Genomic DNA, 15506 nt, shown 5'->3' on the forward strand with positions numbered 1-15506 from the left:
AAAATATCCACGCCCCCCCCCCCCCCCCCCCAAAAAAACCATCCGATCACAAAAGTCCACAACTTCAGTCCACGGTTCACAGGTATCAGTGGAAGTTTGCGCGACTTCTAAAAAGCCACCTTTAAAACACCGCCCTCTGCAGGCTGTTGGGTTTATGTTTCAAAGGGAACAATTCTGTTACTTGTAGCTATGTTTAATTTCAGGCATTTTCGGCAAGGAGAAAAAAAAAACCCCAAAACCTCTTAGTCTAAAGGAAGATGTACTGTTGTTCTCCAGGAGCAAGCTAAAACACTTCATCTCTTCCTGCTTTGCTTTATATAGACCTGATGGTGAAGGCATGTCTATTTATGAAGCAGAAGCAGTTAAAATTCTGAATTAGACTATAAACGTGATGTGAGATACCTGATCTTCTGTTCCAGCCAGGACGACCTAGACATACGCCTGGGCTTTGACCTGTGTGCCCAGGAACAGGATTTCATTCACAAGAGGAAGAAGGTGGTTGCAGCCGCTCTGAAGGACATTCTCCAGCTGGAGGAGGACTTGCAGGATGATGAGGTATCTGAGACATAATTATTGTCTATTTTCTCCACAGCTGAGTGTCAAAATTTGTGTTCAACTCCCATTTTCCTGGAAAGAGTGTAAAGTTTCATGCACAGGCTATGGCTAACTTCTTTTCTCTAACCTAGGGAAGAAATGGGTAATCACAGGAAACATTAATAAAAAGCCTGTAGCCCTGTTGCTACAGGATGTAGCTTTGTGTTGAGCAGCAGTTGACACAATAATGCAGAGAAGGACTAGGTGCTCTCAGCACCAAAGCCAAAGCCTCTTTTAGGCCTCACAGTCATCTCAACCAGACCTAAACCATCGATTCAGCACTTCTTTCCCTCACAGTTGAGACTGGACTTTATTTTGCTGTGCCTTTTGTGCTGGCATTGAGGCTCCCATTGTGTGAGCACAGCACGCTGCCAGTCTGACTTCATCATCTTCTGCAGCTAGAGCGTGTGCTTGCTTGGCAAATGGGAACGATACCAGAGGGTCTAAGGCAGGGAAAAATCAGGTTTCTCTTTTTTAATTATACTTCCACAACTGCAGTGTGAAGCCTTAACTCAGATGCAGAGATGACAAATTTTCCTCAGTTTGCCCTAAACTGAGCTCAGCAGGTTTTTTGCACAGCTAGACTTTTCACACACAAGACCTTGCCTTTAAATGCCAGCACTAAGCTGTGGGCCATTTCCTTCCCCTCAGATGTAGAGGCAGCCATACTTCCCAGCAGAAAAATCTCCCTAGAGTCTCCTGATTTACACAAGAGATTAATTCACCCCAATGCATGGTAGCTATCTTTACTGTTAACAGAGCCAATTCATATTTACAGATTAATCCTTCCTCTAAGACTACCAGACCCTGAATTTCTCTGTCATCACAGACAGAAGTAATTGCAGCTAACTTGCATACCTAGTATTGTATGTATATATCTGGTAGGTGGAGTGAGCATGGTTTCTCTTTCCCTCTAGCAACTGTAAAAGGGGATGGTGTCACCAGCCTCTGGTCTCAGAGGTCATGAACTGGTCTGTGCTCTTAAACCCACCAGTCATGACACATCTACTATGGCCTGTGAAATAACTATACAATAGTAGAAACTGGCTTTAGCAAATTTCAGTAACAGAGAGGTAATTGCTACTCACCGGGAAACTGTGAGACAGCACCTATATTTTCTGGTCTGTTGCATCTGGTAAAAATCTGGTTCAGATGGCAGGAGGTACCATTCCCTCTAGCTTTTTGCTTGTCTGTGTTATTGGTTTTGCAACAGAGCACTGAAAATGTGATGTTTGAGATGATGGATTTTCATGTCCTAATGCACAGCTGCTTGGCAGAGGAAACATGAAGTATTCCTCACTTCTTCTATGCCCCGTTATTAATTCAGGTTTTTCTTCTCCTTGCAGACCGGTGGCATGCAGGATCTTTATTATTGTTTATCAGTACTGTAACTTTCTCTTATCTAGTCAAAGATGTCTCTCTCCCTTTTCAGACCATGTCACTAAATGCATGCATTTTGGGATTGAACAGGTACCTGTGGTGGCAATCATGACAACAGGTGGTGGAACCAGAGCTCTGACAGCCATGTATGCTCACCTTCTCAGTGTGCAGGAGCTGAATGTCTTGGACTGTGTCTCATATATCACTGGTTTATCCGGCACAACATGGTAAGACCAACATAAGCAGCCTTCATAGGAATTTTCTATATGTGATGTCAAGAAGTGATCTGAAGAATTGTATCATCTTTACTATCAAGAAAGGGCTTTCTTTCCTGCTGTGGCTTTTTCTTGTTTACTTCAGTGGGTATTTCCCCACATTTGGAATTAATTCAGTCCTGATTAAATACACGGATGGTACCACACACATATGTGCTTTTTCATGTGACTCAAAGCATGATACACAAACCTCCGTAACTTCCCAAAGCTCTGCTTCAGAACTCACACTTTTCCTTCTGGGTTTTTGTTGGGTTTTGGTTTTTTTTTTTTAGGACCATGTCAAACTTGTATGAAGATCCTGACTGGTCCCAAAAGGATCTTAAGGAAACACTCAAAGATGTCCGGAAGCATGTGCTCAAAAATAAGTTCTTTACTTGTTTTGCCCCTGATCGCCTGAAATACTACTTGAAAGAGTTGTGCCAGAGGAAACAGGAAGGACATCAAATATGTTTCACGGATCTATGGGGACTCATCATTGAAACCATGTTACATGAAAAGGTACAATAGCATCATCCTTCTCCTCAGATTTCAGTATTTAGTGAATATAGCAGACAGGGCAGACAGTAAATCAAAAAATAGTTGAGACTGGAAGGGACCTCTGGAGGTTGTCTTGTCCAACAGCCCTGCTCAAGCAGCATAAGCTAGAGCCGGCTGCCCTGAACCATGGGCTTTTGAATATCTCCACAGGTGAAGACTCCACAACTTCTCTGGGCAACATATGCCAGTGTTTGACCATCCTTATGGAAAAGGAGTTTTTTGCTTGCTTGCTTGTTTGTTTGTTTTTTCAGATAGATGCCTAAAGCATGTGCCTTGGCAGTATAGTTATTTGTGTTTATTGGCTGTATTATGCAGATCTTAGCATCGTACCTGGTGCAGAAAGGGTGGGAATAAAGAGAAATAATGGGAAACTTATAGTATGAACAACTTCAAAACGAATTTGCATGTAAATATTGAAATGAAAATCCTGCTGTTCTTTTAAAACTGCTGCACAGTGTGACAAGGCAAAGAAAAATCACAAACCCAAAGACAGTATCTCTGAGTTGTTACAGGATTACGTCACCCTGTAAACATTTGCACCAAAAGGCAATGTTCAGGCTCTATTTTAGTATTCGTGAGTATTTCCTTTCCAATAGGCCATTTATACTTAAGAAAGAGAAAACACAGCCCCTGTAATATGATTAACCCCATGGACATCCCAGTTTCTACTGCCTGAGCGCAGCACAGTGGAAGAGATTCCCTTGGGGTGGGCTCAGCAGGGAGCTGTGGGTGTCCTTGCAGTGCCACAGACCTGACCCCTGACCGCACAGCCCAAGGGAAGCCTGGTGGCACGGCTGTCCTTCCAAGGGCTGCCCTGGTGAGGAGGAGCACCTGCAGCTCCCCTTCAAGGAGGATCTGAACTCAGCAAACCTTAGTACTGCTCCAAACCATCCTGCCCTTTCTACCCTGCCTGAGTATGCGAGGTGCTCTGCAGCAGAAGCAGTAAGGGTCAAAGCTCGCTGATCATTAACGCTGTCTGAGCCTTGGCTCTGTTACAGGCCTGAGGAAAAGATGATTTTCTGGGCAGGCAGGGAAGGGGTTACTCTTTCTGAATGAAATACTTCCTGCCAAGAGTGCTTTTCAAATATTTCCAGGCATTTTTATGAAACAAATGATGTCAATAACATTTTCTTCCCACCATTGAAATCTCATATTTTCTTCCCCATATGAACTTAATTTAGGACTATTTGTGTGCTGAAGTGCTGAGGCAGGGGAGGGTCAGAAGTAGGGATGACAGCACCTTTCTGAACTAAACCAGTGGGGAACATCCTGGTTGGAGTCTGGTATGCGCTGTGTTGTCAGAGCCCAGGCTTAGATGAAGTGGGAGGTTCTTTGTGTCATCTAACCATCCTCAGCTACTGTCCTTCTTCGAAACAGGAGGAGTCCTATAAACTCACAGATCAGCAGCAGGCACTAAACCAGGGTCAAAATCCCATGCCCATCTACCTCTCTCTCAATGTGAAGGATAAAATCAGCGACCAGGATTTTAGAGGTAATAATACTCCAGAATTGCATTTAACATTTAATCCCAATAGGGGTCAATTTAGGATTAGGTAAAGAAATCAGTTCAATGCACAGATACTCTAAAAGGCCAATCCACCTAAGAGTAGAAATTTAATAGTTAAATTTTTGAAGGCCTTAGTGTATTCAGCTGTATTCGGGATCAAAAGTAGGATGCTGGAGGACATTATCACGAGATTACCTGCTCTGCATTTCTGTAGAAAGCTTCAGAAATCTGAAGTTTGGAGAGAAATTTAGATGTAAGAGGACAATTCATTCTTCATGTTCACCACTGTGAAATGTACAGTGAATAAATGTCTGCTTGCAAAGTGTGTTAGAAACCAGTCTGCCTTAACCTGGCCAATATCGTATGTTTTATTCAACTGATTTGTGCCTCTGCTGCTGTAATCAGTCTCTCTTGTGCTTTTTCTTTCAGAATGGGTGGAATTCACCCCTTATGAGGTAGGATTCCCGAAATACGGGGCCTTCATTTGTGCAGAAGATTTTGGTAGTGAGTTCTTCATGGGTCGCCTGATGAAGAAAATCCCAGAATCCAGAATCTGCTTTTTGGAAGGTGATTTGTTGCTCTGGGGAAATGTAATGTAATATAATATAAACTGCTTCTGCACAAACCCCTCTTCTGAAATGAAGCAGTTAGTATATTATTTTTGTCTGCCAGGAGCAGTCTATGGTAAAATATTAGAACTGATAACAGGTCACTCTCTGCAGGATTTTTTATTTTCTCTGCAATTTTATTCAGCTGGACAGATTTATTTAATTTCATAGGTAGTTATGCTTACTGACATGAGGCCCTCGCAATACTTATATGTCTTTGTCAGCAACAAAAGTTGTGTAACATTGCCGCTAAGTTAAAGCATCAGTCTCTTCTGCAACCCGAGTCTCTAAAATACAGCCTTTTATCTACAATGTTCCTGCTGCAGCTAACCCTGATTAATCCTCCAGGATAACGCTTCCATTTCAGAGTGCAAATAGGTCATAATATTTACCTTTTTTCCCTCTTGCATAAAAACAGTAAAAGCAGTAAGGAAATATTTTTTCCCTTCACAAAAGCAATCTCTTGCCTCATTGTTCTTCCTACTTCCACCAATTGCATAAAGGAAGTTTCAGGGTTTTTTTGAGAAGTTAAGACTTTTTGCTTGTGTGAAGATTTCACTACAGCTAGCGGTGAGGTGTAAGAAAGCAAATCAGAATCTCTCTGTCCCTGGCTGCAATGTCGAACAAGGTATCCAGGTCTCTGTGGTCATTACTGCCAGCAGGTCACCAGACCCCTTCCTACACCTCCCACCTTGGCACTTTCTTCCGCCTTTCTCTAGAGCGATGCTGGGACATTTCTGCCCCTGTTCCCTGCCAATGACCAGCATCCCCTCATTCAGACAGTGTTACTTACTCCAGTGACACAGTTATTTGACAGGTTTACAGCAAATTCCTTTGCACCCCAGCCCCTGAACAGAGCAGGGACTGGCTATGTAGGTCTTGCAGCTCTTTCCTGCATGGCCAAGCCCTTCCCTCTGACTGCAGGCTGGCATTGCTGGGTCAGGCGATCACCAGGCTGCTCTGGTGCAGCCTTTTCTATCCATCACTCTGTTCCTCCCAAGAGCGCCAGGGTTAGTTCTGCAGTTTGGAGGGTTCAGGAAGGCACGGTTGCGCACCTGGCACATTTAACCATACCAGGTAATGGTGTTTTATCAACCTGAAAGGCTGCAGATTGGTGGCAGTCTGGACTGCCCTCAACTTTGCTACATCTGCTAGTAGAGGAACTTGAAAATTTAACCCACATATGCCCTAAACCCTAAAAAATAAGAAGGCAAATCAAAAGACTCATACATTTACACTTTCTATTTTCAAAACTTTTAAGTCAGCTTCCTCATTCTAGGGGATATTAGTGTATGAATCTTGAATGTTTTGTGGTTGACAGTCCTGCATGATAACTACATACCTGTAACAGGATTGCGCCAGAAATAAATAAAACCTTTAGAATTACAAATCCTGGGAACTTGGGGAATAACAAATGTTGAGGACAGGTGGAAAGTATTAAAATGAACTTGACAAAATGTTATTTGCCACATAACAAAAATGAGTGTGTTAGCAGATACACTGGAAATGCTACCAGCCCTCTTACTAAATGTCAATAAATTAGATTCTTTATGTACATTATGGATTCATATACTGATTTATAAAGACAGTCCCTTTTATTTGTACACTAAGAAAACATAATGAATAAAGTTTGCTAGAGAATGCAAAAGGTACTGAAAGTCATTGTGAATGAAAATGCTTCCAGATCTCTACTGGTTTACTTTCTGTCATATATATCCCATGCCACAGGGATCTGGAGCAGTGTATTTTCCTTGAATCTTATGGATGCTTGGTATATATCTGTTCATTCAGAAGACTTCTGGCACAAATGGACCCGAGACAAAATTACTGACATAGGTGGGTTATTCTTATGCCATTATGTTATTTTCTCTCTCTCTCTCTCTCTTTTTTTTTTTAACCCTCTGTGCTGCTATCCTCCCACCAAATTTTTCAAAGCCATTTTGGATTTCCCTCTTCAGGGATTCCTGTAATCCACATGGAACCTAGGAGGAAATTCATGCTGTGTATCACAGGATGGCAATCATTTGAGTTGTGTGAGAAAAGAATCCATGGGATCTGTCACAGGAGAAAAAAGAGAGAATGGCCCTCATATGAACTATTTTCAGGGCACAAGGGTAAAACTGGAGAAGAACACCCCTGCAGAGTAGGAGAAGCTGGAAGCCTCCCCTAGCAATCCACAGTCTTCTAGTTCCTCTCTTGGAAGTTGGAGTATGGCATGAGGCTTCACAGAAACAAGAGCAAACACCATCCTTGCATCTCTGGGGTCTACAAAACATGGATACAAACTTCAGTACTATTAGAAGTCATTCCAAACTAGTCATAAGGATGAGATTTGCAAAACATGCTACCAAATTAAGAAAGATCTGCAGGGTGGGATTTCGAGGAGAAATACAAAAGACAGACATACTACAGAGAAAAAAGATGAGAAGGAAGAGAAATGTAGGGAAAAGAGTGATTTATTTTATCTTCTTGCACTTATAGGGTGTAGTTTCCGGTTGTTAAAACAAGGAGCTTGCATTTGCTAGTGAGGAACATTAATTATGTTTGTGTGGCTGAGACATTGTTATTGTGTGGCTTTTTATGTGTGTGGCTGAGAGAGAAACTGTAACATGGAGTAGCAAAGGAAGACAGGGTAAGCGCAGGATATTGTAGTGGATAAAATCATAGAAAAGCAAAGAAATTTATAGTAGGTGAGACGGACTCTTTTGCAGTACAAACAAGGCCTTTACCACTGTGGAGTGAGAAAAAGAAATGGATTTTTCAAAGGTTACCTGCAAAACTGCGAGATTTGTGGAGATCCTAAAAATAAAAAAAGAAGTCCAAGTTTTGCCAAACATGTTAAAACAAATGATGATTGAACAGATTGACATCAACAATGAAACGACATATGAGAACTGTTATTTGTTCTTCTGCAGATGACGAAACCCTATTCCCTACAAGACCAAATGAGCTGGATACTCGAGTGGTTTGTCCCACCGACAGCTTTTCAGACATTTTCCGAGATGTCGCCACGTTACGTCCAGCAGCTTCAGAAATCCATAACTTCCTGAAGGGCTTCCAGATGAACAACAACTACCTAGAGAGCGAGTTTTCCAAATGGAAAGGTATGGCAATAGCACCCTGCTTTTAGTCGTATTTTCAACCATCCTTGTGAAAAAGAAACAATGCTTAAGAGATTATCAAGCCGACTGCCTTTTTGTTCTGTTCCCATCCTCCGATAATATTTGAAACTCTTTGTCACTGAAAGCTGAAATTATGTAGCAGGTGAGGCTTCAAAACTAAGTTCTTAAAAATTTCATGAAGTCTGGCAACTGATAGATGAAAAAGATCCTGATTAGTCAACCAGCACACGTCTACTGATGGACCAGCCAGCCAGCCTGCACGCTAGTTGCATGGCACTGGTGCCATCATATGCTGTCTCTTGCCCGGCCAATACTCAAGGGATGTGGGAGGGAGCCCTGTTTCATGTTACCTTTTTACTTGTAAGTAAGATATAACCTCTGTAACAGTATTCCCTGTTACCCAGTTTGGGAATTTGTGTTCAGTCTGGTACTAGATCTTCCATGTACCTTAGTAGCTGTGCCCCTGTTCTCGTAGTGTGCAAGGCACCAATCGTCTTTAACCTTCAGCATGTTGAGACAGTGAGGTGCCACTTTAATTTTTTACAAATTAAAAGAAAAAGCAAAAAAATCCTGACCTAATCAGAATCACACACAAAACCAGGGGATGGAATTAACTCTGTTCTCCTGAGCCCCAAGTTAATCCTTCTTAATTAGAGGAAAGCCAAAGAAATTGCAGAGTAAATAGTGAAAAGAGGAAGTCAGATGAGGAACTGAGAAATGACTGAACTGCAGCTATCAGCTCTATAGGTAGGTCTAAGACCCAAGAAAAGCTGAATTCCCTTTTTGTTAACAACTGTCTTTCCTCAGCACCTCTCTTGCATCAAGCATCTCCTCTGAAAAAAAAATGGTTTTTTTTCTAGACTGTGAGCTTGACTCTCAGCCCAACCACCTGACAGCAGGAACAGACTACCTCATCCTGATAGATACTGCATTTGCCTTTGCTACCAGTTACCCACCCCTTATGAGACCGGAAAGGAAAGTGGATGTCATTTTGCATTTCAACTACAGTTCAGGTTCCCAGACAGGGGTGAGCCTTGTACATTCTTCTTTACTGATTTCTCTGTTTCGTCACTGAGTTCCCAGAATGGCTGATCCTCTGCTAATAGAAACTTTTTTCCCCCAGTATCTGGGAAGTGTAAATAAGCTAACAGTTTACCAGGGTCACATATCTTTATTGAACAGTACAAGTGTTATCAGGAAGTAAGAATTTAGTAAACTGAATCTGCCCATTTTTATGTGTAAATGTGTTTTAGCTGATTTGAAGGCAGTCAGCTGTAGAATGAATGAAGCAAATTGCATTTAAAAATTGTCTAAGACTTCCCAATGCAATCATACATGTTCTTATGCATGAGAAAACGTACATTCAGGACAATACAACTGTAACAATAGAAGGGTTTGATGCAGAAGACCAGATATGCAAATAAATGCAAGAATAGTTTGTATTTAGGAACTTTAAATTCCTTAGGAATATAAAGTTGTCTAAGGGCAGCATTTTTAATATCCAAATGTAGGATGTAGGTTTTCAAAGACAGGCATGTGGACCCAGATCCATCCCACTTAACCCTGGCCTTCCCAGTCTTGGCTCCATATACAGTCTACAACTAAGATGGGTACGTGCCACAGTCAGAACTTGGCCCTTACCCCACAAACATTCCCAGTGAAATTGGGTTTTGGTCAAATTCAAAGTGCTTCCTGTATGTTCTGATGTTTTCTTTTGTTGTGTTTTCCTATTGTGGCAACCAGCCTCTGAAAGAAGCCTCTAAATACTTTGCAAAACAGGGAATTCCTTTCCCTACAAAGGTGCCAGATGATCAGGAAACCCCACATGTGAAGGAATGCTACATTGTTGGTGACAAGGAGAGCCCAGAAACACCTATTGTGATATTTTTCCCTCTAGTAAATGATACCTTCAGGGACTACAAAGCACCTGGTAAGTTTACAGTTACCCATCACATTAACAGAGGCAGCAGCCGTGTTCTTTCTCTTTTTTACTGTGCAATATCTGTTCTTCAGATCATGCTTCAAACACAGATGCAGACTCTCTTTGCTTAGACCTGAACCATCTCAAGAAGCTTAAAATATGTAACTTTTCCTGGACAGTAGAGCAGCAGCTGGGATCAGTCTTTGGCCATATATCCCTCTTCATATTTTTGGGGGGGCTTTTCATAGGTAGATTGTGGAGTTTACCAATGAAGTATATTTGGTTTATCTCCTGTGGCAGAAATTAGCAGGGTTATTTCCTCTCATACTCGTCATCCTTTCATATTAGAGAACACTCTGGGGAATCTAAGGATTTCACCATTTAAAATAATTGGCAGGCTTACAGTTAGGCAGATAACCTTGAAAACGAAAGTGTGAACTAGCGAAGTGATGAAAATATAATACTGAGCCACACTGAAGTGATGAAAATACAACAGTGAGTCATGTTGACAGTTTCTGTTCACTTCAGTGAGTCCTACTTTGAAATTTAAGTAGAGTTTCAATAGCAACATTGCCAGTCACTTCAAAACAGATGAATTCTAAGTCCTGGTACCGTATCCCACAATGCCATATTACCTCTGTCAGTGCCAAAAGTCTCAGTTACTCATTCTCCAGATGCTAAAATTCCTAACTCATGCTGTGAGAACACTTTTATTTTTTCAATCACTTCAAAGCCCCACAGTATACTGAAACCCAAAAGTTCTAGGCTGGTATATAGACATTAATTTTTTTCCTTTTTTTTTTTTTTGAAGCAAGTAATAAAAAATCGTACACTACTTTTGCTTTGTAAATATTCTGGATTGAGTTCATTGCACATTTGAGGTATACAACTGGGGTTTTGAACAGGATTCAAATAGTCAAGGGTATTTACGCAGGTACACACACCATTCTATTCCAGCTGTTATCACAGATCAGATAACTGAAAGGTTGGTTCCTGCAGTTGCCCTTTGTAGAAAGAATTAGAGACAGGAGAGAAGGAGAAGGAACTAGAACAGGAACTGAGAATTGGCTTCTGTACTACTCTTCTGCAGTGCTCTGTGAGGGAGTTTGCCTCCCTTCTCCCCCTCAATAATTTACAGAACCCAGGGATGTTGTGCCTAATTCAGTTATCTAGTATCAGGTGTACACAGATGATGTGCAGGTGCTACATGTCAACATAAATTATCATGGAATCTAAAAAGGGGTGTTACTAGGTATGTAGAAGATGTATATGAAGATCTGCATGATACCTGGATATTACATACACTTGAGGCAAGCCTGTGTTGCCCAACCGGTTCAGCTGGTAGCTGCAAGCTGAGACTAAATGGAGAGAGAAAGGGTCCTTGTCCAGCCCCCACAGGTGAAGTGTCAGCTGAGCTGACACGGAAGGGTTCAACCCATGCAGTTTTTTGGGAGTGCTGCCACCTCACAGCTGAGACCTGACCTCCATAGCAGCAGGATGGATGCTGCAGAAAGTCCTGGGAGGCTGTGAATGGATGTCTGCCCTTTGTTAGTGACAGGCAGAGATCAGCTTAATTTATAGTGCTTCAGTAGCATGCCCTAGCCCAGATCTAAATTGTTTAGCATGTGAAGTATTAGTTCAATCACATGAACGAGCAGTTTTTCCATAGCCAGCTCATCCATCAGCTTGTTCAGCAAAGGGAATTTAAAGCCTGAGCGATAAATGAGTAAAACTAACATATTCAAACCGGGTTACTTTTGCACTGGTTAGACTATTCCATGATCAAGTAGAAAGGGGATTCCCTGTGTGAGGCTTAGACTGCTTCACTGGAGTGGTACCAGTTCCTTATAACTCTCTCTGCAAAGCTGGGAGGAGCATATCTTTCAGACTTGGAGAGACTCTTCGAGGAAAACCTGAACCCTTTGATCAATGTCGTTAGATCAATGTTGTTAGAGAAGATTTCCCAAATGCATGTGGTCCTGTCAGTAAGAGACATGCTGACTTTTCCCAATGCCTGCTCCCCTGCTTTGGTACAGGTGTTGCAGGTATCTGTGACTGTGGAGGGTGATTGTTCACTATGGTAGCACCCTCTTGCCAATGTGACAGTCTCACTGGAAGCTGACAGAAAAATTCTCTTCCTCTGAAGCTTTCTAATCTGTGATGAGGAGAGATCAAGCATTATATTTCCTGCCTGTGTTAACCTGTGTTATCTATCCCTGACAGTATTATCTATCATTTCTGGGTTGTTATTGCTCTCTTTCCTTCATGCCAGCTGTTAGAAAACCAAGGGGTCCGTGGGAATGATGGGGAAGGAAAAAAACATGTGTGAGCCCTCATGTCAGGTGTACAGGTTAGCACACAGCAGTGGATCTCCACATCTTCAGGTCTCTGGCCCAGGGGTGGCATCCTCAGCTGTCCTTTAGCAGTCAAAGGCACATACTGGAGTCCAGGAATCTGCAGAATATTACCAAATTAATTGACCTCCTCCCTTTCAAGAACCTGTTTGTTCTATGTACTAACAGGTAGATAGAAGTTCAGCCTGCCCATGTGCTGTGTCCCATCAGTGCAGAGTCAAGCAAAAACTAATATGGCCAAGTGGGCTTCTTGCACTCCCTGAGTGCAGGCAGAGAGTGCTTGCTTTTGCTGAGTTCAGGAAAGGCAGGTTTGCCTACTGTGCACTGAGTATATCATGTAAAACACACCCTCAGCTCAGAGGGTGCATGTTGCATCTACTGAGTTTAGTGTAGAGATGTATTTCCACCAACTCAGTAAGTGGCGGTGTGTCTAAAACAACAGCTAAATCAAAACCACTCATGGTGTCACTGTCTAAAGCAGATGGCCGGGTACAAGCTGAGATTAGCTATTATTTTGAATCACAGGTGGCTTATGAAGGTCCTAGCAAAACAAGTCAGGAGATGTGTTTTACATCTTCCGCATCTATGAATCTGTTGAGATTTGTGATTCCCAGGGTAAGCTTTGGGTATTTTTTTGCCCTGTACCAACAACCTACTGTGGAGGTCCTTGTGAATATTTGCCCTGTCATAGCCTGCAAATAAAGTTCTGTATTAGCTTTGAATCTGGTTTCTACTGTCAAATGAATTAAAATAAATAAGTTTATTGAATTTGTCTTGAGATCATAAGATATGACAGACCTAATATTTCCAGAGACGACACTTGTGGGACTACCTGCCTAATTGTTTTGCCTGGGTCTGTGATATATATGTTGATTATCCTGCAGTGATGAAATGGGCATGAAAAGCTCTTTCAGTGTCCCTGCCAAATCTTAGTGATTCAGGGAATATCAGGGTCACTCTCACTGTTGAGGTTACATAAAGCCTGTAGTTTTTTATAGTAGTAGGTAACTCAAGGAAATTACTGTAAATATTTGCACTGTCTGCTTCCGGGATATGTCCAGACAATGACTCTGTGAAGTCTCTCAGTTTAGATAATAGCATCTGATTGTTTAGGTCTGTCTTCTGTATTTTTTGATAATTCTTCCCAGTAGGAATCAAGACTTGATGTAGCAGATTGTGCTAGGTTGTGCTGGGTGAAAGAATATCTGTCAGGTCACTGAAAACGCAGGTGTGCTTTTGGAAAGCTTGGGTCACTGAAATACATGGATTTTCAGCAGCCTATTTCTGGAGGCATGAAAGCATAGTAGTGAGGGAAATAACACGATGTAGAATCGAAGCTGGAAGGCACAGAAAGTGGCAGTGGCTTCAGGCCCATCACCTGGAAAGAAACCATGCTGTCATGAGGTCCTTGCTGCTGTTGTCTGCTTTGGGAGAAGGGGAGGAAAGAGAGGAAGAGCAGTTGTCATTTACTTTCACCTTGGCTAGAAGTGTAGGGTGCTCCGATGGCTGGGAGACAGCTGCAAGGCAGAGGCTGGGGCTGGGAAAGTGTCAGTGCTGAGAGGGACCTGGGGACCATGTTGATAGCTCACTCCAGAGGTAAAGGAGGGATTCTCACCCTCCTGTGCTCAAAAGAGGAACTACTGTATTTGGTTTGGCATTTCCAAGAGTACCCAGGACAACCCCGACTTGCCTCACCACCACCAGCTTCTCCAGCCCCTGTTGCCAACCACATATCCCAGCAATAAAACGCCTGTGGAGGGAAAATTTTGGGTTCTGATCCACTATGTGTGCATGCCTGAGAAACACCCAGACCCTAATTACTTTTTGCTAATTAACCAAGTCGTTATTTGTGCCTTAGGTGTGAAACGTAGTCCTTCAGAGCTGGCAGAGGGTGATGTTGATGTTGCCAATACCTGTGGTCCATATTACATAAACAATCTGAGTTATTCAGAGGAAGATTTTGACAAACTGGTGAACCTAAGTTACTACAACGTCCAGAACAATAAAGATTTGATTCTTCAGGCCTTGCGCACCGCCGTGGAGCGGAAAAAGCAGCATAAGAAAGAGCAACCACTGCAAAAACCTCCCGATGGGGATGGTATGTGTGTGCCTGATAGAGAGGGAACCCAGCATTTGGCTGACTGCCCAGCACTAGGGAATATGAAATAAAATAGCTCTGAGTCCTGTTAACGAAGAAGAAAAGGAATTTGATTACGAAGTGAAGAAAAGCCAAAGAATGCTAAGAATAGCACTTCATTTGTCATCGAAAATGCTAAAGCCTGGCTGTCAGTGAAGGGAATAAACACAAAAACCCAGAGCTCTTCCTTAATGAATTAATGTGCTTCCCTCGTTGGCAACCTCAGGAGCGTGGCTAGGTGAGGCTGTGCTCTGCTCGTGCTTGCAGAAGTGACCTTTCAAGCCAAGGCCAAAACGCATGGACAAGGAAGTGTGAGGAAGTTTACATTGACTATGTTTGTGCTCTACCTGTGCTATAGAAAGAGAGGATTGTCAGTCCAGAAATGCAGCAGAGAACAAAATCCATTGTCTCTAAAACAAAACCATGAATCCCATTTGTGAACTACGGAGTCTTTGTGTGAATGTAAATAAGTATTAGACTTTATATAATAAAACACTTTTTTGGAGTCAGTTACAGCAAATAAACATTTTTCACAGCAAATACATGTTAAAGCCATTTCTTTTAGGTGCTTCTTTCTCTACTAGCCAGACACTTAAAGACAACATGCTGACCTATGTCATAGCTGCTGAAAAATTATTGAACAAGAAATTATACCTGCTCCAGACCCAGAGGTGAACTGCCCCAGGATCCTGGGACCCCTTGAGTTTAGGGTTACATTTAAGACCCACCTCTACAAGAACTGACTCCTGATAATTTATTTTATTAAGATGGATTTAAGTGTTATTGATACATACCAAATGTTTAAAGCTTCAAACTTTTTGAGACTATTACATCTGAAAAGACACCAGAAACACAGACAAAGCAGATCTAAAATTGTATATGCAATATGACTCACCCAAATGTGATTTTTTAACTTGCCATAGAGTATTGCAACTGAAGTTAACAGAACACTAACTTTCAACTTTCTGAATCTTTGGTCATCACATTAACATGGCTCTTTTCAGGTAAGCGGTCTAGTTTTTTGACAGATGGAATCCCAAGACTCTGTTTATTCTTTTTCTAAATTAACTT

General features: G+C 42.0%; 1 protein-coding gene across 1 annotated transcript in view; it reads left to right on the top strand.

The window, feature by feature from the left end:
• The window catches only part of LOC104839654 (cytosolic phospholipase A2 epsilon-like), a 38164-nt gene extending 23697 nt beyond the window's left edge, over nt 1-14467 (top strand). Inside the window, exons 12-21 of the mRNA XM_010580054.1 lie at nt 420-555; nt 2065-2201; nt 2522-2747; nt 4164-4278; nt 4723-4860; nt 6630-6737; nt 7817-8005; nt 8884-9050; nt 9767-9953; nt 14157-14467. Of these exons, the coding sequence (XP_010578356.1) occupies nt 420-555; nt 2065-2201; nt 2522-2747; nt 4164-4278; nt 4723-4860; nt 6630-6737; nt 7817-8005; nt 8884-9050; nt 9767-9953; nt 14157-14467 (1714 nt within the window). The remainder of the gene's footprint in view (nt 1-419; nt 556-2064; nt 2202-2521; nt 2748-4163; nt 4279-4722; nt 4861-6629; nt 6738-7816; nt 8006-8883; nt 9051-9766; nt 9954-14156) is intronic.
• Nucleotides 14468-15506: the final 1039 nt, after the last annotated feature.

The sequence above is a fragment of the Haliaeetus leucocephalus genome, unplaced genomic scaffold, assembly GCF_000737465.1.
Source record: "Haliaeetus leucocephalus isolate CR32 unplaced genomic scaffold, Haliaeetus_leucocephalus-4.0 Scaffold696, whole genome shotgun sequence".
Lineage (NCBI taxonomy): Eukaryota > Metazoa > Chordata > Aves > Accipitriformes > Accipitridae > Haliaeetus > Haliaeetus leucocephalus.